This window comes from Apus apus, chromosome 17 (assembly GCF_020740795.1).
Source record: "Apus apus isolate bApuApu2 chromosome 17, bApuApu2.pri.cur, whole genome shotgun sequence".
NCBI lineage: Eukaryota > Metazoa > Chordata > Aves > Apodiformes > Apodidae > Apus > Apus apus.
The window spans coordinates 5,148,267-5,174,470 of record NC_067298.1 but is presented as its reverse complement, the minus strand read 5'-3'; the positions used below and the strand labels follow the sequence as shown (position 1 = coordinate 5,174,470).

The window sequence follows — 26,204 nt, the reverse complement described above, 5'->3', positions numbered from 1 at the left end:
CAAAGGTTTCTCAAGTGAGATGCCTGGGCTCCCTGCACAGAAAGTTGGCCTTGAGGAATAGATTTGATTTAGTCTGTCTGCTCTCGAGCCAGACACGCAGTGCAAAGCCCTATGGCAGGAAGCCCTGGGGCTGGTCTAGACACACCCCTGATTATTCTCTGTTTCAGGAGGAGTATAAACACCACCATCATGTGCAAAAATATGCCCAAAGTAGGATGGGTGGGTGACTCAGTGGGGATAAAACACAGTCCTGCAAATGAAGCCCAGTTTAGCAACTTCAACTAACTTCAGGAACTGTCTGGAGACACTGTGGTTTCACCTTTGTCAGCTCAGAATAACCAGCAAAACAGCTCTGTGCTTTGCTGCTGCAGTGAGATGGGAAAGGATTGTGTCAAGAGAGCTGGGATGCAGCCAAAAATCAGGGCATGAGAAAAGCTTGCACCTGCTTCCACTGCTGAACTGGAGAGATAAGGACACTGCTTTGTCCAGCAAGGTGAGAACAAAAAGAACACTAACCCAACTGGGGTGACAGATCCCAACCGTGTGCCCTCTCCCCACACTTGCATTCCCTCCTCCCTCCACCTTTTCCTGTCCCACAGGCTCTGCAGGAGCATTTACCTTGGATGGAGATGAGTACTTGAAGGAGGCTGGATTTACTGGTCCACCTTTCTGTCCCCTGAAATTGCACATACAAACATGTTACAGGGCTGAAGCACCACCAGTTTCCTCTGTTATAATGACCAGATGAAGCAAGGCCCCAGTTCCTCTGCAGCCCTCTCACCAAGGTCCTGTGGCTCACAGCAGAAACGAAGGACTGACTCAACAAGCACGTGAGGTGCTCGTGTCCCATTGTACCAACCCACCCCTCCATTACTTTTTGCCAGCACCACACCCCATCAGGTCAGTTCTGTCTGCAATGGTGTCACCCTCACACACCAGTTCCAACCCCTCCACAGCTGCTTGGTTGATCTACCTGCCCAAAACGCAGCATTTCCCTGGCTCTGCTTATTCCAAGTCTCCAGCAAATGACTACACGATTTGTCTGCAGTTGGGAAACAGGGACCCAAACAACAGGAGAACACCCCATGTTGGTGCTGGCATCTCTGCTCCGTGCAAGTGTGACACAGCCCAGTTGGTCTGACCACAAGCTTCTCATCAAGGAAAGACAGACAAGAGCCAAACTATCCCAGAAAAAGCCAAGCTACACCAGTTACCTGCTCCAGACACTGAAAACAGAGCCCAAACCCAGAGCTATCCCCAGCTCAAGCAGCACCTGAGACCAGAAGCCACCCAGGACTCGTGGCCTGATAGCAGGTGGCTTGTTCCACAACCACCACTCCCCACAGACAGGCAGATGGAGGTGTTACCTTGCCTATCCACGTCCCCAGGAGGCTGACACACACTTTGCCATTGTCGTACAGGTTGGGATTCAGTCTCCCACTGCACTGGGAGAGGTAGCGGAAGAGAGGCGGGACAGCAGGGTAGATGTTGGGGAGCTGGATGTCAAAGAGAAAGAGGCCATCTTCATAGGGTGTGCGTGTGGGCCCCTTTATAAGTGCTGAGAAGAGATCCTGGGGAGAGAGGCAAGAAAAGCCAGGCACTGTGAAACGTCCCCTTAGCTTGGCAGGGGTTGTGTTTACACAGAGGGGGAGAGGGGATGTGATTAATTCAGCCCCTGCAAGAGTCAGCTCAGGCAACACATCTCAGGGCACCTTCCCCCCCTAGAAGCTGCCCTTCTACCATGGCCTGGCTGCAGACCAAGCCTTTGGATCTGCAGCAGGGCTCCAGAGGATGGCCAGCAACCCCCAGGCCTCTCACGGGTGACACCAGCCCCTTGCTGGCTGCCTTTCCTGCCTGGCAGGACAGGCAAAGCACCCCAAAAACAGGCTTCCTGCAAGCGAGGAGCTCCCTGTTGTTTGTCACCCTGAAAAGCAGCTGCTTAAGGTAATTACAGCCATATTTCACATGCTGCACACATTCCTGCAGCTCTAATGCAAAGGATTAAGGCTAAGCAGGGAATTCCAAAGAAAGCCACCCGGATGCTGAGCTCAGCACTGGCACCCAGACCCTTGAGAGCAGACACTTGCCATCCGATCCTCGAAGGTTTTAACCATGATGCCATCAGGCAGGGAAGTGGCCAGGAGAGCCATCTCCTTCCGCACAGTGCTGAAGAACTTCTTTGCTTCTGGGGGCTGGAACTCCATTTTCTTGAAGGCATGGCTATCTGTGGGGCAAAGAGGAGAAGGGGATTAAAGCCTGCCTTTGGAAACTGCCCCTGTGAAGGGGAAATCTACCCGTGCGTTAGACCTGTGATTTGGGAAAGAGTTGACTTGCTTTGGTGCTGAGGCAGGAGGCAGCCTAGAGATGATTTGGTTTTCCCCACACTGTACAGCAACCACAACCTGCACCTCCTGTTCTCATGGTCCCACACAACGTTGTCCCTGTGCCCCACGAGGGGCCCTGTCCCAATGCCAGAACAATGACACATCATCACACCAACTGATGACCCTTTCTCTGCCAAGCCACAGCCCAGCTCTCCATCTTTATCCACACCTGCAGGTTCAGAACAGTTTGGCCACTCTTCCATCTCAGGCCTGGCCTGGCTGGCTGGCTTGCCAAGCACCCTGGGCTTTGCTGTCACCACTGCTCCACACACAACCAGATGCTCTTTTTTTATTTTTGGCTGATTAACACCAGTGCAAGTCAACAAGGACACTCACCCAACCAAGGACACCCAGCACAAGAACACCAGCTGTTTCTGCTCTGCTCCTCAACCAAGCCAACCCTGCAAAAAAGCCTGAACAAACCCTGTAGCTTTCAAGAAAGTAGCTACAAGGGAAAGCAACTGATCTCCACAGCCCTCCAGAGTGAGCTACCAATGTGGACAAAGGAAAAGCCCATTTCTGTGGCTGGAGAAGTCAGGGCAGTGCCCAGAGATGCCATTTAAAAGCAGGGTTTGAGTGCCAGGACAGACTATGCTACAGAAGTTGCCTTAATTTCTCCTCCCCAGTTAATGAGCTGTGAGCCCAATCCAAAAAGGCCTAGAAGGAAAGGTTTTGGAGAAAGAAACTGTCCCACAATGGCCTGACCTCACACACTCACCTGGAGCACACTCCAACACGGAGAAGACTTCTCCCTTGGCACTGGTGAAGGTGACTCCAGGCTTGCCTCCACTTTGCTGGCAGAGCACTGGTGTCTCACTGGGCCACTCTGACCTCACTGGTGTCTGTACCTCTGCTTTTTCTTCTTTCTTCTCTGTCTCTACCATGGCTTCCATCTTTTCCTCCTCTGCAATAGCCACATTATCCAGTGTCTTCTTCAGATTTTCCTGCAGCTTTTTAATATCATCCAAGAACTTCTTCTCCCGAGTGGGTTTTTCCAGCTCCACAGTTGGGGAGGTGGGAGAGCCAGTCAGCAGCTGCTCCACAGTCATATTTTTCAGGCTTTCCAAGATCTTGATGGCCTCCTTTAGTTCCCGGAAGCTCTTTGGAGCTCCATCCTTGCCAGCTTTTTCTGCAGCAAGATCTGCCACTGCCATAGCCACAGCTCCCTGGACTTGTTCCTCTACTTTTTTCACCTCCTCTGGTGCTGGCTCCTCAGGCTCTAAATCCTCAATTTTTGGGTGGTCATCTTCCATCAGGCCATTGTCTGTCTCCCAGCTGTCACTTTCATCCTCCCACTCAGAGGATGCCCCACTGGTGCTGCCATCAACAGAGTCATAGTCTGACTCCTCAATTTCTGACTCAATGTTGTATAAGTGCTAAAGGAGAGCAGAGTTATAAAAGAATTAGGCAGAAGCACAGAGTTTCAGTTGGTTTTTTAAATGAAAGTCAGTCCTCCCCAGGAAAAGGGAGCTTCCATCTAGGATTGGTTGGGTTGTTTCAGCCCCTTCCATCCACACAGGGTGGACTGTGTTTGAGCCAAAGAATGTGCTCATCAATGGCAAGCACAGATTATGAACCAGCACAGCCCCATCCTTCACCTTCTGAAATAGGGACTGGGAGAAAACTAGGGCAAGTTCTAGGTGGCCTGTAGCCATCCCAGTGGCTGGGATCCAGCTAAGTAGAGCACACAGGCACCAAACAGCTACCTGGATGCCCCAGGGTTTCTGAAAGCAGAGCTAGTTCAGGAGGTATTTGGAGCTCAGGAGGTCTGTGGAGTTAATATTTCTGGTCCTGCTTCTGCACCAGCAACTGTGTTGGCACAGAGCCCTGGTTTAGCTGCCTCCACACTCTGCGCCTTCCACTGAGACAATGCTGGAACCAGGAAAACATTCCCACACCAGCTTTCTTCTTTGGTGGCACACAATAGTGCTTTAGCTGTTGTATGTCACTACTGCTTAAAATTCAGCTGGGACAATGAAGCCTGACCCAAGTTGCTGAATAAGCTCTTACATAAAACATTCCCTTCCCCTTCCCTACAGGAAGCTGAACCCATCCACACTCCGTCCAGCCTCACCTCTTCTAATCATGCTTTTGCACGTGCTATGTCTTTCACCAGGTTTCCCTGCAGAAGCTTACAGACATACTCCCAACTACAAGCTCCAACATGGAAGCAGAGGAGGAAGAACAAATTTGTAAGGCTGTGTTAGGAGTCTCATGATGGAACATTTTACCCACAGGCTCCTGACACTTGAACAATGGCCCAAGAATCCTCTTAATCTTGCAAGACATGACACCAGAGGCTAAAGCACATGGGCACTCAGGCATCCTGTCAAAGCCTTGAACTGATCCAGCACTGTTCAGCTAGTCCTGTGCCACCTAGAGCCAGGCAGCCAGCAGGGGTTGGCTGGGTTCAACACCAGTGACTGCAGGCAGGAAAAGCCATCAAAACTCACTTCCCTCCAAGCTAATCCAAATCTGAGTCGGGAAGTTAATTAGCCAGTTATGCCATCTTTTATTTTTAGAGCTGAGAAAAAACACCCAGACAGCTCATCTCTGGGCACATGGGCAGGCACTGATAAAGCAGGGTTTTACCAACTGATAATTCACACTCCTGACATTTCCCCAACTCCCATCATCAGGCTGACGAGCAGAATCGAAGGGACTGGCGTGACACAGCAGGAGCTGCTGCAGAGCCCCAGCCTGAGAGCAGCCCTTTGTGGAGCAACATCAGCCCCCTGATTGTGCCTGTGACCCAAGTGCATGTGACAACAGGGACTGGAGACAGCAGCCTGCTTTGTACCACTCCAGTCCACTGCCATAGTGCAGGCATTGACTATTCTACCATAATTAATGCTTGGTTTAAAAAGAAATCTTGAGCAAGTGCTTTCTGCTTGCAGACATGTCTCTGTGGTGGAGGCAGTGGTGCTCAGCACCACCATGATGGAGATGGGACCCTACAGAAGCAGGTCTCCTCTTATCTTTAGGCTGTCTGCCTCAATTTGAGGCAACAAGGAGAAGAGATATGGGATGAAACTGTACGTGGAGTAGTGAATAAGACTGCAAGACAGTGCAACCAAAACCTGAGAACAATGCAGCAGACAAATCCGTGGGGTTAACTGGATTACTGTGGTTATATCTACATTTTTAAGTTCATATTTCACTCCTTTCCCTCCCTGCCCTGGGAAAAGATTTGGGTCTGATCCGTGGATTAGCTAAGGTCACAGCTTGTGGCTCTAGCCCAGCTCCTGGAGGAGCTTTGGTGCCATTTCACAAGCAAGACAGAACAAGCAGTGCCTTAGTTGGGTAACACAGTGAACCTGGATTCCAGTCAGAACTGATGATCCCTGAGCCCTGCAAACCCCTCTGCAAAGCAGCAGGTGCTTGTGGCCAGGAGCAGGGGCTGTGAACATGCAGGGTGGGAAGGGAGCAGTCTGTCCATACTTCCTATTCTCTATATTCAAGAGCAGTGATGACCAATTAGTTCCCCACTGCTCCTGACAAAGGAAGGGTTTTCACATTCTAACAGAAGCAGGAAGCCACCCCCTCGTATGGGAATGCAGCAATAAACAGAGCAAGATTCCCTTACCCGGTGAATCTCTCTGCACCCAGGATTTAAAACCAAGATTTGTCACTCAGCTAAGGACTACAGAGATGTCACAAGATGGAACAGGACCTCACCTGAGGCAGAATGATAGTCTTGGAGTTATCAGCCCACACCACTTCCACTTTGCTGCTGACATCCACACGAGCCACCTGCCCAACCGAAGGCTGTGGGAACAAGGGCAGTTTGTCAGTCCCTTTTCTTGTCAGTGCAGAGCCAGGAAGGTTTTGAGAAATAGATATTCCCCATGTTGGAGACCCACCTAAAGCAATGAATGCACAGAAGTGGCACGAGTCCTGGGGTCCCATGCCAAGGGACCTATCTTACAGATAGGGTTTCCAGGAGAAACTTCTTAACACAGTTAGGGAGATGGGGGGAAAATCACCCTCCTTGCAGGAGGAAGGGACCAGGAGGGCTTGTCTGGCAGCAGGTCCTGACTCCTGATCTGGGCCACTGCAGGGCTGTGGCCTCTCTGCAGACAGCACAGCTGGGGTTGTGCCAGCCAGGGGACAGGACTGTCCTCTGCATCGGGCTGCCCTCTAGTGGGATGCCACCAGGCTGGCCACCCAGCAGCAGGGGCTCCCAGCAGCTCCTCCCAGCACAGAGCGCAGGCGTGAGCAGGCAAGTCGAGGTCGGGGCAGGGTGTGCACACTAAGTAGCACCTTGCACTGGGAGAAGGTTATTTAGGTCAGCTAGGCAAGCTGGGATGTGTTTCGTGCTGCTGAAACTGGAACCACAGCAAGAGCCACACTAGCCCATTTAACCCATTTTTAGGGCAGCAGTTTCAAAAGCTGGAGGTCTTCCCTGCACAGTTACACTATTTGCTAGGGAACAGGCTTATCTCCTACAACACAAACCATTCCCTCTTCCTCCTCAGGAGACCAATCAGCTCAACAAAATGTACATGTACAACATAACTCACATGTACATAATCACTCACATGAAAACAAGAACCCCACTTGTCTGTTGCCAGGTGAAACTGCTTTCATGAAAAATCCACCTTCGCTCTTGCTCAGGAGCCCACAGAATATCCTCATATTAGAGGTCACTCAAACACTAAGCAAGAGTTCTATAAAAAGCCCTCAGGCATATGTTTGAGTCTTGTCTCAGTTTTGTTCTTGCTGTGCTATAGACTCAGTCATCAAGGTCAAAGGATTTCAAGGTTACATCTCCCCCAGACTTGCAGATTAGATGCATTACACAGGACAGCAGGGGACACAGACACAAAACTAGCATGCTAGGGAGTTCAGGATGCCCCAGTGCGGGCTGAGGCCTTCCTATTGACTCTTCCAAGTGTTTCCACTAATAACTGGTGACATTGCAGTCACACAACCCTGCCCAGAACCCACCTCATCCTCCCTAGCCGTGGCTCCGTCCGAGTTGCCGATGCGGATCACGATGTCGGTGGTTCGGAAGCGGAAGTCGGGGTGGTCAGCAATGTCATACACACTCACATCCTCCTCCTCCCCGATCAGCTGCAGCACAGACAACACCAACATGTCAGCCCCAGGATGCTGCTCTGACCTTCAGAGCCTTCAACACTTGAGAGTGCTCTGTGGTCTATTTGGTGAATCTTCAGTTGCTCCAACAGCCGGCGAGGAGCTCCCAGTGTCCCATCCCACCTCATCCCACAGCACAGCAAGCAAAGGAAGCAGATACTGTGTCTCATCTGATCACCCTCACCTTTACTTCAGGTTCCACCCATCACAAGATGTGTTAGACCAACCCTTCTGAACAGCCAGATTTCTCAAAGCAGTTCCATGGGACCCAAAGGGTTAGAGTTTACATTTGAAACAATCCAAGGCAACAGAAGTGTCTGACAAAAGACTTGTCACTTGATGAGAAATCTTCCCTATGATTTCTCCTGGAGGAAGAGCTAGGAGCCCACAAATTATGAGAAACAGGTAAAATGGGGCACACAACTCCAGGCCAGACTGATGTTCTCCTTCTGGATGAAAAGGGCCCTGCTCAGTTATGACCATGTGGTCTCCCATCCTATAGCAGTACACACCAGATTCTTCTGGTTTGAGCCCCACCTCTCATCTCCACCTAGACTGCAGTCCATCAAGACTCTGCAAAAATGTTCCCACAAGCCCTAAGAAAAAGGTATTGGGCTGACTGTAGGCAACTATGCTTGGCAGAGACATGCAGGCCAACATGCAATAGACTGATTCTCTTTCCATGAGCCAGCAAAGACATGGGAAGGAGAAAGTCTTACAGTGAACTCAAGAAATCAATTGTCTGTGACAACTTCAGCAAAAATCTTCATCCCTTCCAGAGGCTGGAAGGGATGTAAACCCTCTGCTTGGTCTCTGCTGCCTTGCAGGCATCTACAAATATGAACTGACATCACCTCTAGCTAAGCCTCCAAGCCTCAGAAGCACATTGCTGTTCCCACCCTCAAGGCCAAACTCCACTGCAGAGCTGACTCCCAGGCTTATCTGTGAAGCTTGTGCTGTTTTGTGGTTGTTTCTCTTCCAAGAGGCAGAGGCTCCTGTACTTACCTCCACATCATCTCCACTGGATTTCAACTTGAACCACTTCACCACACAGGTACGGCCAATATGGTCACCAGACTGCACCACTCCATATAACCCAGGGTCCTGGGAGCTCTGAGCTTTAGGTCACAATGGTAGGGGAGAAGACAGACAAGGTAAGTGGAGAAGCACAGATTTCACACAGCACCTGAGGCAGTCAGCTCCCCAAGCTCTCATGGCTGAAACTTTTCATTGAGGAACAACAGTTCTTCCTACACAGTCAAAACTGTACTCAGCAAATGAGGTGTATTTTAATTAGGGCAGAGAGTGATGATAAAAGATTATGGTGCACTGGACTGGGTGGACACATTTGCTTCAGGACCACTTTCAAGATCTATCTTGGAGAGAAAACAGGCTGTCACCTTAGTGCTCAGCTCTCCAAACCACCTCCACACAGGCTGGACTGGTTTGGTGAAGAAAAGGGTCAAAAAAAGGGATCCCACACCCTCCAAAAAAAAAAATAAATGGAGGGTCATGATAGACAAGCCACATAGAGAAATCAGGATGAGATGAGTTACTCCTTTCTCCCCTCATTCCACAAGACAGCTCAGATGCATCTGCACTTTCAAGGAGAAGGTGGGACACCTCTACTCTGCAGAAACACTGACAATCCTAACTCTGCTCCTTGGTGCTTATTCCTTTCAGATCTTGCCAGTTGTCATAGTTCAACTTTGGCATTTAAATAATGGTTCTCTGCTGACATTCATGTTAAGTCACCTCAATCACTGTTGGTCCCTTGCTCAGTTCCTGTGCCCACCTCAAGTGAGTTTCCTAACAACATCCGTAAAAAGCGCTACAAGGCACACCAAGAGAGCCAGGCTGTAGATGACCTTGCAATTAGGAGCATATTTGTTCCCTGAGTAGTGTTGTAACACCCAATACCTCTTTTGTCCACCACAAAATCCCCAGGGCAGAACTCGTTGTTGTCCAGATGATGGACGGGGATCAGCTCGTTGGAGCGGATGTTGGTCTCCACGGTGCCATCCTGCCACATCACGTCAGCTGAAGTCATCGTGGTCACCACTTCCACAGCAACCCTGGGGACACAGCAAGGGAAGGTGCTACCAGAGGGAACGTGGATGGGCACAAAAAGATCGTGATGCCGCCAGCATCAGGAATCAAGATGGATCTCAGTGACACAAGGGCACACTCATCAGCAGGTTGGGAAGCAAGCTGGGAAGCCCCATCTAGCCCCAGTGGAAGCAGCTACACAGGAGGCTTTGCAGGTTCTCACTCACTGCAGATGTTACACTGCTGCCAAGTCTACACTGCAGGAGGACTTGCTTTCCAGGGAGCTGACTCTGAGCTCACTTTTATTCCTGGTGGAGCAAATTAACATCCACTAGCACCAACTTCCTACCCCTGGCAGAGGCAAGACAGGAGCTTCAAATACTTTGAAACTTCAGATCTTTTCCACTGAAGCACTTTCTAGCCTGGCAGCTCTGAGGAGTCTTTGGAGGACTGGGAGCAGATTGGAAAGCAAAGATGAAGCAGCATCCAACTCAGCCCCTCCAGAATGGAAAAAAAAGAGGCAATACATCGAATGGGGGGAAAACAAAAGGATTTTGTTTAAAAGAGAAAAGTCTCCTTCCCAGCTGTTCAAACACATACATGTGTCTCTGCAGCTCAGAAATGAAACCCAAACATATAACAATGGACCACATGCTGGTTCTCTACTGTGGAGCCTGACAGAGCTGCTTGAAGAGGCAAGATGCTTGGGGGCAGAAGGAACAGAGCTACAGTCTAGCTGGACAGACTTCTAATGAGCCCTCCACCATTTTCATCTCTCCTACAGCACAGAACAATTTCAATCCCAAGCTGATTTGAAATCTTGGCTGTAATTTGCAGCCAAGCCTTCCAGGTGTAAAACAAGTGCTGCACTTATGTTGGTTTCAAGTGAAACCATTAAAAAAATGCAATAGGCAAATATAACTGTTTTCCCCCAGCCCCGGTTTTATAAATATCAGAGAAATATTTTGAAGTGGAAATAATATGAAGTTTCTAGTAGGGCCAGCACTCAACAGCAGAAGTTACCAGAGAAGGAAATCTGTGACAGGTCAAGTGTGGTGGGTGACATGCCAAGAGATAGTTCCTTGGGGGAAGTGGAGCAGCTGAGGATGGGAGTGGCAAGGCAAGCCACCCCAGGGAAGATCCAGTCCAGCCTGCAGCACAGTTGATGCTGCTTCACAAACAAAAATCACAACTTGGCATCAGTAAAAATCCCTGTATACCCTCACTGTAAAAAATAACCCGAGGTCTTTGTGCTGACCAGAGAGATGCAGCAAGTCACTAAATGATGGCAAAGCCACAGGCTGAGCTGTCCCCCTGCAGTCAGAGATGGCCACGAGCTGACACATCAGATCTGGTGACTAAGTGCAGCAAGCCCAGGCACTCTGCAGCTCTCAGCAGTGCTTGGCAGAACACCCACCCATGGTCTCACCAGTTTCATCTGCATTGGCAAAGACCCCTGGCACTCAGCTGTGACCAGCTGCCACACAAGCCCTCTTAACTTTCAGCTGGGGTTTCACATTCTGCCTTTAAAAACCTGTATTTCTTATTCTCTGGTGTTCCAGCCTCTGACCTCTGCACTGACTTGTACAGAGCTGCCCAGATCCAGCACAGGAATCTCCTCTGTGTTGTCACAGGAGTTTCTCCCCACTGCCTGTATGGTGCAGGAGGCTCCCAGGTTTGCTAGCTGAGCTCTCCTTAGCAAAGTGAAGTAGCAGCAACTCAGCAGGGGTGGGGTAAGAAGTGAAAAAGAACAGAGAATCAGATCCCAGGAACTCTGTGTGCCCCCATTTTTCTGTCACTTGAACACTGCTCTGCTGAGGTTTGCGACCTCCAAATTCCACTTCTCCAAACCCCACGAGGACTAAAGGAACAGCTCTCCTTGTGTACAGCCAAAGCTAAGGTACCCAAACAAAATGTGAATGAGCTTCACAGCATTCTCAAACAACTGGATCCCTTGAATTCTGATAATGCCACTTTTCTTGGAGGATTCTCACATATCTGCACTAGTTAATTCGTGATGCAGGACCTGTACACAACTAAGTAGCCCAGGGAAGCCATCAAGACAGGCTTGCTGGTTTTGCATCCCCTGGAAACAGTTTAAACATTCTCTAGTCAGGACAAAGGTAAAAGCTGCTGAGACTCAGTTTTATCTAGAAATAAGCAGATGCATGGAATGCTCCCTCCCCCAACCTACTGAAATCAATTCCTTCAAGGCTCTCAAGGAGTGTATTTTAAAATTCCAATAAATGAATCCTGCTGGCAGACACTGCAGAGCTCTCTCCAGAGCATGACAAGGATAACAGAGACCACTGCAGCACAAACCCCTGCCAGCAGAGACCTCCTGCCAGCAGAGACCTCTGCTGATCTGGAGACAGTTCCCCAGGAGGACAAGCTGCCTGTTCACAGTAGGATGGTCCATCCTCAGGCTCTCTGCAGAAGCTGCCAATGAGGTGACCAATTAGTGTCATGTTTAAGCTGTATGATCTTTATTCATCTGTCTCTTCCCCTGTGTACAGAGTCGAGTGCAGCACAGATATTCTGACAATGCCCCGAGGCATAGTTGAAAGAAAACAGCATCAGTGTCAGGTCACATGGCCACAGTTCCACCAGAAGCTGGACTGAGACCAGGCTGATTTCTCACAGGCCACTGCACAGTCACCACAAGATAACTGCTGTTGGTTACTACCAAGCAGTGTCCTAACATGAGGCCCACCATCATCTCTACACCCAAGCTGAGGAGGTGGTTTACAGCTGAGAACTGCAACGAAAGGGATTTTGGCAAGTATAGCTGGGTTTGGAAATCCAACTCACCTGTCTCCTGGCTTAAACTCTCGTGAAATCTTGGTCTTCTTCTTCTTGTGCTTCCGCTTCAGGTTTTTGATGGAAAGAGGGATGCTCTTCTTGCGGCCAGTGCCACTGCCACTCTGGGATGAGGCAGTGGAGCTTGCAGAAGAGGTGACAGAGCTAGTGTCATCAGTGTCATCAGCTGCCTCATCATCAGCATCTTGCTCCATGGACTGGAGGGGGTAGTCAGACGACCCTTCATCTTTCAGCAGAAAGGGAGGCTGTTGCTGTCGTGCTGCTGCCCCTTTCTCCTTCCCCACTTCTTCAGGCTGCTCCTCTTTCCTCTCCCCAGGACTCGGTGCACTGTTGGAAGAGTCCTCCAGCTCACACTTGGATCCAGGCTTAAGCTCTTCGGATTTTTGGTCAGCAGCTGCAGCAGTCTCTTTGTCAGGGGCTTCACTGGTCCCCTGGGACTCTGGGGAGCACGACATGATCTTCACAATCTGCTTCTTCAGCAGCCGCCTCACCTAGAGAAAGCAGAAGACCTGGGTCAGACAATGTGCCTGTACACTCAGCAGGCTGCCAGCCTGCATGGGGAACAGCTCTGTACACAGGGGAAAACAGCACCCCACAGGCCTCTGAACATTCCACCTGCACCAGAGTATGGTGCACACCAGCATCTCATCACTGCTCCATGCAGGAGCAGCACTGGAGTAGCCCCAGCAAAGGGAGCTCTGCTCCTCAGGGCTATTTTAAGCATGTTCTGAAGTTTTTGCTATGGGAGGTCACAAGAGGCAGCAGGAGTTAATCTGTGTAACAGACACAGCTATGCAGGGAGGTCACCCTCCACACTGATGATATCCTGTTATTCTAGGAACACCGCTGCTCTGCAGCCAGCATGGAGAAGCCACAGCATGACTCATGGCCTAGGAAGCAAGGACTTCTCTCTTGCCTCCCTGTAGCAAGGATTGAACAGAACAGTTCAGCTCTACGAGAAACCTGAGGTCATGCTAATGAAAACAACATGTGTCCAACAGTCCTGGCTGGCAGAGCACACCAGGGCTGACACAGCCTGACTCCTGCAAGGTGACACCTCTGCATTCAAGGTCCTGTTCTCTCGGGGCATTAGCTGCATGCTTCCTCCAGTGCAGTCAGTCTGCTGCACAAGCTGACTTGGCTGCTGGCAACAGCAGCCATCACTCTTTACAGCCTCTTCAGGAGTCACGTTTCAGACCACATGACTGCTGGGAAGACCTCTGCTTTAAAAGCCACAGGGACCAGAAATGCTTAGAGAAGTCAATGCCTCCCTCCACCCCTCAACTCACCTTTTTGGCAACTGATCCTTCACCCAGGACACAGTTCCTCTCGGGGCATTCACAGGTGATTTTTGCAGGTTCCACTTTGTCTGGGAACACATAGAGGCACCTCTCCCCAAGCTGCCTTTGGGCATGGTCAAAGCACCCCAGCCGCTTTACCCTGGTGGAACAGGAGGACAGCCATGAGCCAAGCACAAAAGCAGTAACAGAACCTGGCGGTGACCAGGGCCTTCACAAGCTGGCACGAGCTCATGCCAACAGCACTTATTCTGGGGTGGCAGAAGCTAACACCACAAATCTTTTCCAGGCACACAATTCTGAAGGAGGAGTGGGAATCTCACCAGGGACTGGGTGGGGATACAAAGGGCTTGGGTGGGACACCAGTCACTCCTCTCCCTCTAGGTCCCCCCTCTCAGAGACAGCTGCCAAGAGACATTCCAAGTTTGCATTGTATTTTTTTTGCTGTCATTCCAGAGCTTCTCTCCTCCAGCTTCCTTATGAGCTTCAGGCAGGAACTATGCTGCATTGTGCTACTATTTATCTGACGTTTCTCTGGGAGCTTTCTCCAGCACACCTTCGCAGCTGCAGCCTGCAGAGGGCACCCGATGCTCCCTCAGCACCCTCCTGAGTCCAGAGCAGGACACCATAAGCTGCCTGCTGCACAGCCAGGAAAGATGCAGCTTGCTCCAGACAACAGTGGAAGGACAAGGGAAGTGAGTTATTGCCAGACAATGCTTTCTTCTATGCACTTGTCAGCTGGAGAGTACTTGGGGGAGGATCAGTGGGATGCTGGCCCCTGTGTTGGTAACTCAGGTGTGTGCTAAATTCATTTGGAAGCTGTTCTCTCACATTTTTGAAGCTCTGGAATACACAGGTGTGCAACAAGGAGAAAAACTCACTGGAAACAGCTGCATTGGGTCTAATCAGCTGGAAGGCATGTCACCCAAAGCCTGTGCAGGCCCTGGGTGCTGAGAGTGAAAAAAGGTTCTCAACTGATCTCACCTGGACAGCTTGTCCTGGCTGATGATTGAGGGAGGGGGGCTCACACTGTCAGTACCTCCAGGGCAGAAGCTTTTAGTAATCCAAGTAACCTTTAGTTCTACCACCTGTACCTACAACATAAAGAGAGAGAAAGCAGTTAATTTTTTTCAGAGGCTTTCCTAGAGCAGTGCCTAGGATCTGAAAGCACAGGAAAGCAGCAAACCTGCTTTATCATTTCAGATGGCCAAGTGCAGCTGGGACCACTACAGTGCTCCCATGGCACAGCTCTTGGCAACACCAAGAGCTTGTGTGGTTTTTAACTTCAGGAAAGACAACATCTGGCTTGGGAAGGAAGCTATAGCACATACATATCAGTTCAATGTCACAAAAAGACATGCTAATGGAGTTGGAGCTGCTCCCTCTTTCAGCAAGAGTCAGCCATGTCTCTGCCTTTTTGGCTAGCATGCAACATTCAGTTTCAACAGGAGAGGTGGTTCCAGTACCCTCAGGATCAGCAGTACTGGTCTCTGAGTGTACTGGCACACCATCATCTACCTCAGGGTGTTGGCAGGGACCCCGGGGAGGAAAAGCCAAATCAAGCTCAGAAGTCCTGTCAGTCCACAAAGAGAAATTTGTAACCTCAGAAGAACACAGCCAGAGTGCACTTGCTCCTGGAAGGTTACCATGGCAAGCTGACCCTGCTCTGAAGTGTCAGCCAGGGATTGCTCTGTGCAGAGGGTGGGTGTGTCAGTCTGTCAGTTCTTACCTCTTCCACCACCACTCTGAACTTGCTCTTTGTGCTCAGAACAGGCTTCACACCCGAGAGCCACTGCACACTGGAGAAGACTTTAGAAGGTCCAATGAGGACTTGCCCAGGGTAAAAGCCATATGAATCATCAAAGAAGAGACCCTGTGGGGGAAAAAAAAACAGCATGAAGGACTCTTGCTCTTAAGATTTAAGATTCCAGCACTTCTCTCACTCATCATCAGTAAGATTAACCATAAAGGAAAAGTCTGTAAGTTGCCCATATTTTAAAACTCATTCCTCTCCTGAAGTCAGTCCAGCAGTTCCTATAGCAACCCACTCTGCCACACATCCATCTGTATGTGACTCAGTGGGGGAGAAACAAAGGTACTTGGAAGGAAACAAAAGATGTGGATTCCACAAAAATGTTCTCAGTGAGGTAGCCAAGGTGGGCTGAGTCCTGGGCAAGGACATTCACCTCTCTCCATGCTCTAATTCAAGCACCTACAGCTTTCAGAGTCAGAGGATGCCTGCCTTCACCCTGCTGCTTGTCTAATTAAGTTTTAAGTATTACTCCTGTCTGTAGGGGATTAGTTAATATGACAGCTCTTTGAAAACAAAATAGGATAGGAAACAAAATTGCTGTCCTAGAGCTCCTTTCCACTGCTATTTAGAGTGACTTGATGAGCCGAAGATCCAGAACGTGGGGGTGGACAGAGCAGTTTAGGGAAGATAAAATACTGAGCACAAAATTGTACCAAGCCTTGTCATTTGTCAGAAAGGATAAGAACAGTGCAACAAGATCTAAGCCAGGGAAGTATCTAACACACACAGCAATTCTGAGTGGATCCAGAGTAACACTGCAAACATCTCATGCTTCAGACCAAACTGCAGGTCTCAAGAGGACTACGTGCACTTTGAAGGCAGCCTGACAGAACCAGGTGTCTCAAAATGGGGAACCCAGAAGCTAGATGCTGCTGCAGCATCCATTTAGCAAGCAGAAAACATGCTGCAAAGTAGAAGAGACTGAGATACTGGAGAATATCTAGCAACAGACCACACCTTTTCTGTACAGAACAAAAAAACCACTGCAGCACATCCTAATCAACTGATTAATTCCATTTACTCTTCAGGAAAGAGGCATCAAATTTTAACACAAGTGCAGTTTTAGATCAAAGGGACCTTTGCTTTGAAGGCTGGGGAGGATAAGGGCTGACTGTGCTGCTGCTTCCTAAGAATTACACTCTATTCTCAGCCTACTCCCAAGTGCTGCTGCCAGGAGTGCAGCAAGGCCCCTCTGATGCTGTCTGAAAGAACAAGCAAGCTGTCCTCAGCCTTTGAAGTTGAGAAGGTGAGGCCCCATCATCACATGAGGACCTCTGTGTTTTACCCAAAAGCTAGCAAAATCTTCCCCAGCACATGATTTGGAAAATGCCAGTATGGAGGGAGGACACCATTCAGAGAACTCAATGGATTACAATACCAAGAGGGACAGTATTTTACATGACCTGGAAAGGTGCTTCTAGCAGAACACCCTTTAAACAATATGCTTTTTTCCAGAAGAGGAGCAATTTTGAAAGTATTAAATGGAGTTAAGAGCCTCTTCAAGCATGAGCAGATATGATGAGCAGACAGTGAACTGCCTTGACATCAGCCATCTGACTGCACATTATGCAAGTTGTTTGCAAAGAAAGCAGTTGGATACACTAATTGTAAGACCTTCTCAAAACCTGCTCATCACTAAAGTTGCCACGAAGCTACATCCTGTTACACTTACATCCAGTGAAGATGGAGTGAAGTGTTTTTCAGCTCTGATGCATCGTTTAATGTTGAGGATTAACCAATGCCTATGGTCTTGCCTTCCCCCTCCCTCCTGTACAAAAACCTTACAAGATGAAGTGGATCAAAAAGGCCCTCAGGAGAATCAGCAGCTCACCGAGTCACTGACGTGAGGACAAACATCGTACAGCTTGGCTCCATCTTCTGTGCTCATAGAACACCTGGAAAACAGACACAAGAGGAGGTCTCATTTCCAGAGCCATCTGTCTCAAAAGCAAACAGCACCAAATGAACTGACACTACCCAAAGCAGGTCTGTCCATACCCCATAGCCCTGAGCCTTTATGGTCCACAGCAAAACTGGCTGCAGGCAAGTTATAAAAGCACTGCCTGGTATTTAAAGGTTCTCTTCTGCATGTAGAAAAATAAGTAATATGCAGCGTGCAGGACACCAGATCAGTCTGCTGCAAAAGACCCATTTGTTACTCACACCGACAGTGGACCCCAAAGGCAATTTGCATATCCTTGCTTCAGTAATAACTTCATTTCCAGAGTTCTGGTGAATTTGCAAGTGATTCATAAGGAAGAGATTTGGAAAAGTCACCTCATTGCACATCGCTACGCACGAGCTGGTAACAGAAACCAGGCAAGGTTTGCAGTTGCACCAGTAACTGCAGGCCATACAGATGGAGAAGTGTAGCTATTTTTCACTCCCTGTTTAACATCTGTGTAAGAGCCTTTCAGTCTGGCTTAACCAAAAGCTAAAACAATCAAAATCACAGACGCATCCACCAGTCATCTGTTACAGCTCTCGCATTACTCACTTCTCTTCGAAAGACTCAGAGGAGCTGCAGGGCTGGGGGTTTGTTTTCCTTTTTTTTTTTTTTTAAACATCAATGTCAACACTCAATTTACAAGACAGATGGGTTAACCCCCAGCTGCCAGGCCCATAAGCCTCTTGGCCCTCCACTTGGTCTTTCCTTGCTTGTCAGTAAAACGGTTGTTGGACAAGCCAGGCCTCAGAACAGTTTTAGTTCTCAAGTCACTGTCTGACATGCACAAGGAATTGAATTCAGATCCTTCTGCTGGCTTTGCAGAACTACAGAATAAGTTAAGCAGATATTTCTTTCAATATCTCCAGTTAAATCTCTCTGGAGAGAGGACTTTGGATTACATCCTGATTGGAAACACGTTCCTAATGCAGTTACAAATAACAGTGAAACTACAGCAATGCTGTTCAGTCTGGGGCTGCTTTTTAGCCTTTGATGAAAAGCACCAGACTTCAGGCTTCTACAATTTCACAGTTGGGTTTGTTTGTTTGTTTTTTTAAAGTAAGAATCCTCCCTCCCTGCATCTCAGTGAATGTATGCACTCCTACTGAGAAAAAATCTGGCATATGCAATCCATCTTAAGCAGCTGCTTTTCCAGGGGGGAAGTACAGCTTAAAAACCAACACACTTCAGCTGATCTGCTGAGACTGAAAAAACAATTGTCACCTTTCAGACAACAGCTTTTCCTGGAGCTGACCAATAAATCTTGATGTTTTCAGAGTAAGATGCATGTTACTCTGTATTTGAAGATAGTGCAAGCACAGATGATTTCTCTGTATGCAAATGAGAAGCCCAACCTGTTCCTAGCTCTTCCAAAACAGATCATGATACCCAAGGGGGTCAGTCTTCCAACAGGAAGCAGTACCTGGCTCCATTGGAAAGCTTGAGGATGACTTGATTCTTCAAATCATAGACCTTGCCCAGCCAGCAGTCATAGGCTATGTAGTCACCATACATGAAAGGCTGAGAAGAAAACAGCAAACAAGTCTCAATCATCAACCCTTGTACTTTGAGCCATCAAGTAAGTCCTCAGACAATGCAGGACTGCAATTTCAAAGGGATTTATGACAGCAAGTGCACATCTCACTGTAAAAGTACACTGAAGAGTTTGCTTGACAGTCAGCACCCAGCCTGGATTCTCCAGTTACACAGCTCAGGCTTTTGGGGATTTTTTTCTTCAGATGTTAAACTTGCTAAGTCGTACTTGCCATCAGCCAGTATCAACCATTTTTATTACTGAGCCTAATATTCCATCCCAAGCAGAGAAGCTTGTATCCCACTGCCTTTCCACAAGCTGTTTCTTGAGAAGGGTCGTGACACTGCTGCTCTTCACTCCCAAATGACCTTTTCCTCAGGGGAAAAAGAATGATGAAATCCTATCCCACCTGGTCTCTGGAATTCACCCACCCATTTAAGAGGGAGAACCAGGTATGCTTCAGCCCTCCAAGTCAATTTGGTCTCAGCAGTGTGATCAGAAACACAGAACAGATGGGGAGATGAGGCAATGCTGCACCATCTTCCAGGGAGGGTGCTTACAGTAAGTTTAAAATAAAACCAAGTTGCAGATGCATCCTGCACAATACGGATGCCTCCCTTGCATGTGTCACTTGGAATACAGCAGCATCCCTCCAAACCCCCAACCTCTGGCTCTCATGTGTGTTTGGGCTGTGTTCTCACCCAGATATGTTGCAGGTCTTTGCTGTTGACAGGGTAGAGGATGCAGTTGGTTCCTACCAGCTTCACAGCACACTCGATGTTGACATCAATTACAGTCCCACACTGGCTGTCCTGGAAACATAAAAGAAAACAGGGTTTATCACCTGGGGAAGGTCCTACATAGATACCTGTGTGCTCTGTATATATGTAGGAAGTGCAGAGACAAGTCTCAAGAGTCAATCCCCCTCCAACCCTTCAGGGCCTCATTCTGAAGGGGCATTTCAGATGACTTTAAGACAAGTCAGAAGGTGAGACCACTAGGAAAGACCTGTAGTACTTTCTTCCCAGTTAGGATTAGCAATAGCTGCTAATGCAGCAGCCCAGAGACTCCTGCATGTGGTCAAACAAGACCACACTATGGCAGTTTGGTCTTTTTGAAGCATTTTAAAACAAAGCCTGCCTGGCTCCTTGGTCTATTCAACTGAGCAGATCTCTGCAACTCCACAGGACTGTCCTGCAGGTGTTGCCCTGAGCCAGCAAAGGCAGGGGTAGATCATCAACCCTGGAGTAATCCTTTAAAGCTATCCATGACTTCTCATATAAAGCCTGATTTCACAGGACACCATAAATGGTCTTAATTTGCTGCCACAATTAAAAAAAAAATAAATCTGGCACCTTTCATCAGATTTCAAGCCAGGTAATTTACAGTTGGTGCAATTACGAGATGGTCGTAATTATCTCACTAGCTTTTTAGCAAAGTTTTAATCTTTTTTGTCCCCAAGAAAACGAGGCTTGCTGTCAGGAACCTTCTGGGGATAGTTTGGCAGGGAGCAGGCAATATGGACATGGCTCACACATATGGCAGAGGCCTGCAAGAAGGGCTGCTAACACAAACACTGTCAAATACGGCAGCTACCCTGGCCTCCTGACAGCTGGGACAATCTATACTCTTCTTTCTTAAAGACCACAAGTCCATTATAAAAGCTGAGGGCCAGCACGACAATTGTCCTGGTATCAGCAACCTCTGAAGTTGTCCTTATCTCAAACACCAAGGTCTCTCCTCCAAGAGGACTTGAGTGAAGCACTCGAAGGGCTTCCGCCCTGGGAGAAGTGGATTTGTTGGTTCAGACCACTTACAAACATGCTGCTCTTTTGAACACGTTAAATATTTATTCAAGGCTTTCACTCAGAGCCTTGGGCGGCCCTTTGTGGAGTTCAGGAGTTTCCTGGTGCTCAACTCATCATGTTTCATCCTGAGGACTGGTAGTTAGAGAGCAAAGACACTCTACAGACACTGGCAGTCCAGGGTAATTCCTGGACAGATTGCTCAGCGAGTTGCCTGGCTTGCTTTCCACCTGCCTGCTGCCAACCCTCTTCCTCATACCACACAGCCCCTCTGCTCCTCAGCCCCCCAGCTGCCGAGGAGGCAGCAATGAGGAGAGGGGGTCCTGCCCTGCACATTGTCCATGCTGAGCCAACACGGCCAGGAGGGCCAGGCTGGCAAAGCCCAAAGCAGCAGGAGCTCCCTCCCTCCAGCTGCTCCACAGATCGCTCCTATTTCTTTTCTAGAAAAGCTGGGAAGCCAAGGGAGCCTTTCCCAACTACAGCTCCATCACAACAGACAGCAGAGCTTGCAGCCTGCACAAGCTGCCAGGACAGAGCCCAGAGCTGCTCTGTAACTCTCACCTGAAAAGGGTTTGCCAGAACTACACCAGACTCACAAGAGCTGCTGCCAGCACAATTCAAGCTGCTGGATGAGCAAAGCCTGCTCAGAAGTGGCATCTGCTCAACAGACCCACAGCTTCTGAAGGCCAGAGCACAGGCATCTACCTTGCTTTTCCTCCAGGTTAAGTAAATTAAGTTTGCCCAGTCCATCTTCTGCCCGTGCTTTGCAGTTTAGGCCCTGTGGTTTAGATTTCTTAGCAGTCAGAACCAAAAAATCCCCTAATGAAACAAATCTCTGGGTCCACACTAAGCATTTCTTAGAATTAATTTTTCTTTTCTCAGCAGCCAACATGACAGCAGCTCTGAGACACAATGCAATCCAACACCTGCAGTTTCTGTGGATCATCTTGTCCCTGGGCCTAAATGCCCTCTTATTGATGGTGAAATAACAACAAAACCAGGACTCGGGCTACTGAGTAGCACTCTCTGCCAGTTCTCTAGGTGACAGTTTCCCCATGGAGAAGGTGCCTCTACCACACCACAAGCCTGCCACCCCAGCTGGATGCCTCCTAGTCATAGCAAGAGCACTGGGTTTAGTTCAGCTTGCTTCTCCTTTCAGTTGCAAAACACTTGAGCAAGCACCTAGCACAGTCTGGGATCAATGTCGTGAGCAGCCCCAGAAGCCACAGGGCTGTTGAGTCACAGCTCTTCTCCCTCACCTGCCACTGAACCTTTGTTTATTATGAGTTTATTTATTTCACTGTCACATGAAATATTAGCCTGCGACAAGGGGAGGGAGATTTGCAGGCTGAGGGGTTCTGCTGAATCACTCTGAGGCTGTAGCAGCACTTGGCAATGCAGTCCTGGAGCAAAAAGTCAGCAACTTGTCTCCTGCCTTCCTGGGCAGGTCTATGGCCAGAGCACAGCTCCCCACCAGCCTGCTCAAACACAGCTAGCCCATCCTGCTCTTTAGATGCTCCCGTTAAAGGAAGAAATGAAATGAGCTGACATTTCACAGTTTTGTTACAAAAATAATGTTTGGTCAACCCCAACAGCAGGGGGTTTCCAGACCTGGAAAAGGGAGGTGACTGAACTCTGTTAGAAGAGTCGATGGGTTCAAGCACCACTCAGAGCACAGCAGAATTAAGTGCACTCTCTAGACTTTCTTCCTGCTGCTTCTGGTACCCTGACAGCACGCACCACACTGGAGATTCTGAGTGTTTAAGCAGTGAATGGATGCAGAAGTGACTCCCTTCCCCATCACAGACAAAGCTTTAAGGCAGACCAGAAAACTCCCACCTGAGAGAAAAGCAGCTCAGCAAGCGCAGGCTGCAGTCCCACATCTTCTGCCTCCCACCCTTCTACTCTTTCCCTTAAAGCTCCTCTTTTTTGATAGGGGGTTCTTTACATCACTCTCTTATTCCTTTATTCAAAACAGCACAGCACCCTTTGAAGCAACAAAATCCTGACAGATTACAGACCTACTTCTAATCTTTCCCTCAGATTAGTCTACCACCTGAAATCAAGGAACTCTGCCACTGCCACCGCTTCTTATCCAGCTGAATTACTTACAGTCCCAACTGCATTCAGAGACAATTATCTCAATTTATGCATTACCCCCTGAAGCAGTCCTTCCCCACTCTTGGGGCTAGATGAGAAGCACATGAATTTGAGTCAGCTCCCTTCTCTTGAGGAACAGAGCATCTCGAGTCCTTCCCGCTCAAGGTTAAAACCAAGTCCTGAGAGAGTGTGGTGAATACAGAATAACTTCTACACTGTGCATTTGCCAAGCCAACTGGTGCAGGGCAGCCATCCCACATCCTGAATTTGGCAGCCTGACACTTGCAGATTTTCTATTTTAAATGCTCTTGCAATTTTTTGGGATATATCTGATTACCAAGCGAAGGTTTTCCTTGGGATAGAAGGGGTTTGTTTCATTTACCACTGGCATTTAAAACACACTTGAGGGAAAGGAGAAGTATAAGTCATCTTCAGATTTACTATGCTTTTGAGTAGGGAGAAGAAATTGAGTTATACCTTCACCATTTGAAAAAAATGAAGTTATCAGCCACTAGTATAAGTGGTCAAGCAAAGGCCAGTGTTTAAACATGCAAACAGACAATAAACAAGTGTGCAAAGCAACTGCTGGGTAATGTATCTACTGAGACATGTGCAGCAAGTCAGAGAAGCCAATTTCTGCTCAAATGAGTATGGAAATTGCAAACAAAAGCAGCATATCAATGTTTGCCAAGAAGAGAACAACTTGCCATCCTGAAAGCTTAAAACGACTTTAAGCAGTGTTGGAGAACAAAGAGATGAGAGGCAGGACTCAAAGCATCCCCCTGAGCAAGGAGGATACACCAGAGAATCCAGCTGTGCCAGGTACAACAGTGTGAACAGCTGATATTTCCATTTGCTGGCTGCTCATTGTTTTGGATTGAAATACTTCCATAAAGCTGCAGTTTCAATAAAACAGGTGGACTCCAAATTTCCATTTCAAACAATTACATTTCTTAAGGAAATAATTTGTTTCAGCATTTTTCAAATTACCCTTGAAGTTTTTTTCTCCCTTTTCTTCTCTTTGGAACAATCTGTGAAAAAGGCATGGGTTGATTTATTGATATTTTTTTTTTTAAAGACAAACCAGACTTTATAGAAAAAAAACAACCCAAAGCACCCAAGTCAGAGAATGGCCCTTCCCATCTCTCACCAGGCTGCACACCATGTGGTGCAACTGCAGCAGTGAGTGGCCAGCTGCCTGTTTCATCACAATCTTGGTAGCCACATGGCTGGAAGCAAACCAAGAGGAGATACAGTCATGCACATGGCAGGCCATATGGCTCAGGGTTACAGGTTAGGTGTGAGCAACAGAAACTGCCAGCCTAGCTAAGCTCCTAAAGAAACCACATCTGATCATCCATCCTGAACAATGTTCTCACTATTTCCTACACAAAACCCAAATGCACACAGCTCTGATAAGCACAAGTGCTGTATGACGAGAATAGAATGACTGGGACTTAAAACAGTACCCAGGAAAAGGTAACAATTACAGGCTGCTGGATTGAGAACCTGCTTACTTTCTGCTGACCTAAATTGTGCCAAATGCTTCAGCAGCTGTGGGATTTGTTGTATTTCTGGGAGAAATTTGATAAGGTGGTGCTCACTGCAGACTGAGAGGTCTCCCTGTAAATATTTCCTCCAAATTCTCTACAACAGCATACCAAAGGGCAGGAGCAGGAACATGATTTGCCTCCCCATTACATCTGGGAGAGCAGGTCCACACTCCCCACATTTCATAATGGGCTGCTTTAAAGCTTGAAGGATGGCAGGATAGAGGAGCTTCTTGTCTCATTACCTGACGTTATCAGGCTCCTGTGCTCAGGAGACCTTTGCAGATATGCAACAGGAGAGAGGCAGCCTTATCAGCATTTCATTTCCAAAAGATGCAGCTAGGTCTATCAAACACACTAAAAATAGAACATGCTCAAAGCATTGCTGTTCCTTTCCATTCAGGCAATTTGGCAAGTCTTAGAAACCCACGCAGCAGGATCACAATCAAAAAGGGACAAAGGAAAAAGCACTTACACTGGAGCTCATATGTCTGACCACATCTCGAGGGACCACAGAGCGATCTTCAAGCTTCAGCTAAGGGGAGAGAGAGAGACTGAATTTAGTAACCCCGGATGATACTTAGTCAGAAATAACATGACAAATACAAATGCACAGTGTCCCAGTCCTCTGGACTGAGGAGGTTTTCAGCAGAGGATGCTGAGGCACTTCCATACACAGAGTTAGCACACCTGCAAAATCCAGCTGACAGATCTGAAACACAGCAACCAGGTGAACTGTTCACGACTGTGCTCTCAGTCAGCAGACACATCAAAAAGGATGCAGACATTCTGACTCGTTCATCATTTCAACTCTCCCCTTTTCTCTTCCTCTGTCTACATCATAGAATCATTTTTCTACCGACATCCACTCTGTGTAGTGGAGGAGACGGAAGACACAGGAAGAAGCACATTCCATCAGAGTTCTGTGCCTTATCCTGCATGCTTTTTATTCAAGACACCCCCAAATATCTGTGGAAATCCTGTTTGGCCTGGAACATTTTAAGCAAGGTACTGTACAATGAAAATTCTTAGCTGGAAGGGGAACTGGTGCCAAAATCACTGCAGCAAGACTTGCCTTGGCAACCAAAGGAAAAGAAATGGCTGTTGCTGGGCTCAGTAGTCTGCACATCCATGCAGGTACCACAAAACATTGATAAGAGTATGGATAGAGTCAAAGCACTAGTCATAGCCCAGCTCTTGCTAAAACATTGGCTGGCAAAGAGCTAGTGCTGGCAACAAAAGATGCAGCTGGACCATCTTTACACCTTCACACCCAGTTGTGGCACCAAGGGTTGCTACTGGTAAGGGCAGGTGTCACTTGATGAATCTCCAGTGATTATTGGTCAGTTAACCAAGTGCTGTCCTTCATCAAGCTGCTTCAGTGAGCACAATATTACTTGCAGGCTGTCACACTAAGTGTTACCAACAAGCTCAAACCAACAAAATGCAGTTGCCATCAAATACACTGATACTAAAACACTCCTTGAGGGACCACGTCCTAAGTGTACCAACAAGACTGAACTCCTGTTTCGAGCTTGCTCACCCTCACAGTAGCTCAGTTAAGATTTCCTTCTGCTGAACAGGGAGAAGTCTCATCCCCATTTTAGTGGTCAAGAACATATTTGCATTGGTACACCATTCTGGGCCCTACAGATACACTCACGACACACCACGTGTTTCAGGAAGCCCCGTGTGAAGGCAGCATCAGGGACAGAGTCTCTATCACCTCTCATTTTCAGAATCCACCTCCCCACTACTGCTGCATTTGTTGCTTTTCCTTTGTTGATCCCCAGCCTGAAATCCAGG

General features: G+C 48.2%; 1 protein-coding gene across 1 annotated transcript in view; it reads right to left on the bottom strand.

Annotated features, from left to right (window-relative positions):
- The window catches only part of UBE2O (ubiquitin conjugating enzyme E2 O), a 62,880-nt gene that overhangs the window by 5,114 nt on the left and 31,562 nt on the right, over positions 1-26,204 (bottom strand). Inside the window, exons 2-17 of the mRNA XM_051634754.1 lie at positions 24,874-24,933; positions 19,645-19,755; positions 18,833-18,930; positions 17,296-17,359; positions 15,381-15,524; positions 14,636-14,745; positions 13,643-13,793; positions 12,345-12,844; positions 9,405-9,559; positions 8,490-8,602; positions 7,335-7,460; positions 6,063-6,152; positions 3,103-3,760; positions 2,088-2,224; positions 1,368-1,571; positions 619-676 (exon numbers count right to left, since the gene is read on the bottom strand). Of these exons, the coding sequence (XP_051490714.1) occupies positions 619-676; positions 1,368-1,571; positions 2,088-2,224; positions 3,103-3,760; positions 6,063-6,152; positions 7,335-7,460; positions 8,490-8,602; positions 9,405-9,559; positions 12,345-12,844; positions 13,643-13,793; positions 14,636-14,745; positions 15,381-15,524; positions 17,296-17,359; positions 18,833-18,930; positions 19,645-19,755; positions 24,874-24,933 (2,779 nt within the window). The remainder of the gene's footprint in view (positions 1-618; positions 677-1,367; positions 1,572-2,087; positions 2,225-3,102; positions 3,761-6,062; positions 6,153-7,334; positions 7,461-8,489; positions 8,603-9,404; positions 9,560-12,344; positions 12,845-13,642; positions 13,794-14,635; positions 14,746-15,380; positions 15,525-17,295; positions 17,360-18,832; positions 18,931-19,644; positions 19,756-24,873; positions 24,934-26,204) is intronic.